Raw genomic sequence first — 5,000 nt, forward strand, 5'->3', positions numbered from 1 at the left:
AACACAACCCCATCGACACCCAAGTGGCAGCCAGCAGGTCAGCGATGGCGGAAAACGACAACGACGACGACGACGACGACCACGTGGACGAGACGGATGGTGGAGGCGGAGGAGGAGGAGGAGAAGAGGAAGAGGACGCAGAGGGGGAGGAGGAGGGGGAGAGCGACGGGGACGCCCCTGTGGATCTGAACAAGAAATCCCCGCCTCCTTCTGAGGAGTCTGAGGCTTCTGGTGCGTGGTGTAGTAGTGGTAGCAGTCATCGTTGTTGTTGTTGTTGTTGTTGTTGTTGTTGTGACTGGCGTTGTTGATCTTGGGTTTTGTTTGGTGGGGGTTTTTTCCCCCTTATATTTGTGTAGATCTGTTGAACCTTTATGTGTGTGTGTGTGTGTGTGTGTGTGTGTGTGTGTGTGTGTGTGTGTGTGTGTGTGTGTGAGGCAGAGAGACAAATGACCAATGTTTTATTGAGGGTAAACTGGATAAGCTGAAAGCTTCTTTACGCCATGCCTTCAAACACACACACACACACACTATCTCTCTCTCTCTCTCTCTCTCTCTCTCTCTCACGCACGCACGCAAGTGCGCACGCACACGCACACGCACACACACACACACACACACACAAGCTTACGCACGCATACACACTCGAGCTAATATACACAAATGGAGTAGAGTGATGGCTTAGAGGTAACGCGTCCGCCAAGGAAGCGAGAGAATCTGAGCGCGCTGGTTCGAATCACGGCTCAGACGCCGATAATTTCTCCCCCTCCACTAGACCTTGAGTGGTGGTCTGGACGCTAGTCATTCGGATGAGATAATAAACTGAGGTCACGTGTGCAGCATGCACTTAGCGTACGTAAAAGAACCCACGGCAACAAAAGGTTGTTCCTGGTAGAATTCTGTAGAAAAATTCCACTTCGATAGGAAAAACAAATAAAACTGCACGCAGGAAAAAAATATTAATATTTCTTTCAATTGGGTGGTGGCGTAGTGTAGCGATGCGCTCTCCCTGGGGACAGCAGCCCGAATTTCACACAGAGAAATCTGTTGTGATAAAAAAAAAAAAACAACACCCAAACTTCCGAGCTCTTTTCCCAGTGCAAGCGAGAGAGAGAGATAGACAGACAGACAGACAGAGACAGAGAGGCAGAAACAGAGACAGAGTGAGACAGAGAGAGACAGAGATAGACAGAGACCGACAGACAGATAAAGAACACACACTCATACACAAACAGAAGGGAGAGAGAGACAGACAGACAGACAGACAGACAAAGACAGAGACACAGCCCGATACAGAGAAAAGAGACAGAAAAGACAGACAGACAGACAAGACAGACATAGGGATAGAGAGAGGGTGGGGGGTGGAGAGAGAGGGTAGAGAGAGGTAGAGAGAGAGGCAGACAGACACACACAGAGAGACAGGGGGAGGGGGCAGATAGAGATGTAGAGAGACAGACAGACAGAGAGTAAAAGACAGAGAAAGACAGAGGAGGTAAGGGGAGGGAGGTCACAGAGCCAGAGTGGCAAGAGAGAGAGAGAAAGAGAGAGACAGAGAGAGAGAGGCGGGATAACCAGGGAAACAGGGAAATATATATATATTATTATCTATCCTCCTTCTCTCATCCTCTTCTTTACCATGCCCATCCTCCTCCTCCTCCTCCTCCTCCTCCTCCTCCTCCTCCTCCTCCTCCAACCACTTCGAACATCCTCTTTCAGGTTCTCTACCCAGTAAAGCTGAGAAAGAATAAGTAGATTGATATGTCCTCTTATCCGAAGGCAAGGAGGCCCTGTGTAAATTGACATCAGTAAATTTCAGCAGCGAGCCCGTTGCCAATGGGCTTCATGCATGAAATTGGGGAAGATGAGGAAAAAAAAAAAAAAAAATCGAAGCCACTTGAGGGAGGGAGGGGTATGAGAACTCGCTTCTGGGCCATCTGAGCTGACAGCCATGAATATGAGCCCTTGTCAGATGTAAAATGATGGTCTTTTATGGAAAGTGTTCAGCTAGCTAGACTAGTAGGAGAAGAGCCAAGGAATCAGCTTGGTGGTGTCTCGTCTTGGGAAGGAAGGGGGAGTAACACAAACCACTTTTTTTCCATGAACTTATTAAGGTTGTTTTTTTCAAGAAAATTTATAATGTATTGTTTTTTTCTCTCTCACACGCTTTCTCTTATTTTTTTCCTCATCTAAGTGCATTTTGCAACCCTGAAAACCCTTTTTTTGTCATCGCATCATGTAAAAGAATTACAATCCGATGGTCCCGGGTTCAAATCTCGGAAATGGTTCCAGTTGTGTAAAGTGTGGAGACTTTTCCGATCTCCCAGGTCAATATAATTATGTGCAGACCTGTTAAGTGCCTGAACCACCTTCGTGTGTGTGTGTATATGCGCACGCTGAAGATCAAAATACGCACGTTAAAGAAACTGCAGTCCATGTCAGCGTTCGGTCGGTTATGGACCCAAGAACATACCCAGCAAGTCGTCTGTAAGTTTGTGCAGAAAAGGGCGCGGGTAGACGTGTGTGTGTGAGTGTGTGTGTGTGAGTGTGTGTGTGTGTGTGTGTGTGTGTGTGTGTAGTGTGTGTGTGTGTGTGTGTGTGTGTGTGTGTGTGTGTGTGTGTGTGTGTGTAGTGTAGTGTGTGTGTGTGTGTGTGTGTGTGTGTGTGTGTAGTGTAGTGTAGTGTAGTGTGCCTGCCTGCCTCTCTCTGTGTGTGTGTGTGTGTGTGTGTGTGTGTGGTCTGGTCACGTGGAAATCACGTCCCTTTAATACCGGAAGAAACATTACGACACCCAGACCCCGCATTAGAAAAAGAAAATTGTCTACAGGAAATTCCCTCGACTCTGTAGAAATACATTTCAAAGCTCTCAGATGAGAACATAATGATTTCGAAAAGAGCACCGCTTATTATTCAGTGTCACAGGTATTCGACTAGGCGTAATAGCGCAGGTTCCGGTATCTGGTGGATTAAAGATTAGAAAAACAAATTCCAGGTCAGTATTATTATGTGCTGACCCTCTAGTTCCATGAATCCATCCGTGTGTATGTACACACATGGAAAAGATTAAATACGTACGTCCAAGATCCTGTAACTGATCCTTGCCAGCGTTCTGTGAGTTATGGAAACATAAACATACTCGGCACCCCCCTGACAACGGAATGTGACTGCCTAGACTTCAGTGTGAAAATAGGTCATGTACGTTAAAGACCCCTTGTAAACACGAGTGAACGTTGGAGCTTTAGCCAACGAACGGAGAACTCGTCCAACAGTCTGGAATGTGATGAAAGTGAGATCGCTAGTATTGCTTGACGACGCTAGCTGTACCCCCAAGCCCCCCCAGCCCCCACCCCCCCCAACCCTACCCCCCACCAATCGCCCACCACCTCCATCCCCTTAATTGAAAAGAATAAAACAGAACTCATCGAAGGGAGGAGAAGGCGCCTGAGGGAGGGATATTTGAGCACGTGATTTGCTGCACGTGCAATCGGCTTGTAATTTTGCCTCGGACAGCAGAGAGAGAGAGAGAGAGTGAAAGAGGGAACCAAAGACAGAGTAGAGTAAGCGGGGGAATGGGGGGGAAGGTGCGGCGGGGGGGGGGGGGGGAGGAGGAGGATAGAGAAAGAGAGAGAGAGAGCCAAAGACAGAGTAGAGTAAGGGGAGGCGGAGGGGGAGAGAGAGAGAACAGAAATGAAAGAAGGGATGTGTGTGTGGGGGGGGGGGGGGGGAGTGGATAGAGAGAAAGGAGAAAGGGGATGTAAAAAAAAAAAAAGAAAAAGAAAAAAAAGTAAAACGGATGGAATTTTCAAATAAGACGGTCGAACGGGTTTTAGAGGGAGAGAGAGAGAGAGAGTATGTGTGTGTGTGTGTGTGGGGGGGGGGGGGGGGGGGGGGGGGGGGGTCGGGGGGGAGGCTGAGGGGAGGGGGACGAGGTTTAAATCAACTTTGCGAGGTGTTAAGCGAGGGGATAGCGTGCGGAGCATTTGTTGCACCAGGGCCCAGCATGCTATTGCAACCGGAACATCGCGGCGAGAGGGCAGCACGCGCTCCCGGAAGTCCCTGGCCTGGCTAATGCGTGGGATTGTTTCTTCTTGCCCAGGGAAATAAGGGGTTACTTTTTTTTGGGGGGGACGGGGGGGGGCAGGGGGGGGGGGGGTGGTGGTGGTAAGGAAATGAAAAGAAAAAAAAAAAAAAAGAAAAGAATTAGGCTGGAGGAAAACTTGGAGTTAATGCCACGACATTGATGTCGCCTGTCCCTCTTTCTACCACTCCTAGTCAGGGGGTACACTTTGTGCACCTCGTATCAAAAAGAAAAAAAAAAAAAAAAAAGAAGTAAAAGGTAAGAAAAAACGAAAGTGAAACCGCCATATTTACAAATGGTATTTTCTCACGCATGCGCCCCATTATTTTCCTGCCGCCTCTCCAGAACTTATGCACAGCAAAAAAATGTGTGCTCCACTGGGCAGATCATGCTGAAATTAATGAAAGTGTTATTTCAATACGGCGAGAAGCGTTGCTATTTGTATTTGTATTTTGTATTTGTATTTCTTTTTATCACATCAGATTTCTCTGTGTGAAATTCGGGCTGCTCTCCCCAGGGAGAGCGCGTCGCTACACTACAGCGCCACCTTTTTTTTTTCTTCTTTTCTTTTCTTTTTTTTTTTTTTTGTATTTTTCCTGCGTGTAGTTTTATTTGTTTTTCCTATCGAAGTGGATTTTTCTACAGAATTTTGCCAGGAACAACCCTTTTGTTGCCGTGGGTTCTTTTACGTGCGCTAAGTGCATGCTGCACACGGGACCTCGGTTTATCGTCTCATCCGAATGACTAGCGTCCAGACCACCACTCAAGGTCTAGTGGAGGGGGAGAAAATGTCGGCGGCTGAACCGTGATTCGAACCAGCGCACTCAGATTCTCTCGCTTCCTAGGCGGACGCGTTACCTCTAGGCCATCACTCCTCTACGTCAGCTAGGCAACTTAATTTTGCGCGTAAAGCACTTGCAGTATGGCA

The 5,000-nt window shown here is 47.9% G+C and overlaps 1 protein-coding gene across 1 annotated transcript in view; it reads left to right on the forward strand.

The window, feature by feature from the left end:
- LOC143293871 (uncharacterized) overlaps window positions 1–5,000 on the forward strand; it is a 431,915-nt gene that overhangs the window by 150,439 nt on the left and 276,476 nt on the right. The window contains exon 6 of the mRNA XM_076605190.1: window positions 1–231. This exon is cut by the window's left edge and continues 24 nt beyond it. Within this exon, the coding sequence (XP_076461305.1) occupies window positions 1–231 (231 nt within the window). The remainder of the gene's footprint in view (window positions 232–5,000) is intronic.

This window comes from Babylonia areolata, chromosome 19 (assembly GCF_041734735.1).
Source record: "Babylonia areolata isolate BAREFJ2019XMU chromosome 19, ASM4173473v1, whole genome shotgun sequence".
NCBI classification, from domain to species: Eukaryota; Metazoa; Mollusca; class Gastropoda; order Neogastropoda; family Buccinidae; genus Babylonia; species Babylonia areolata.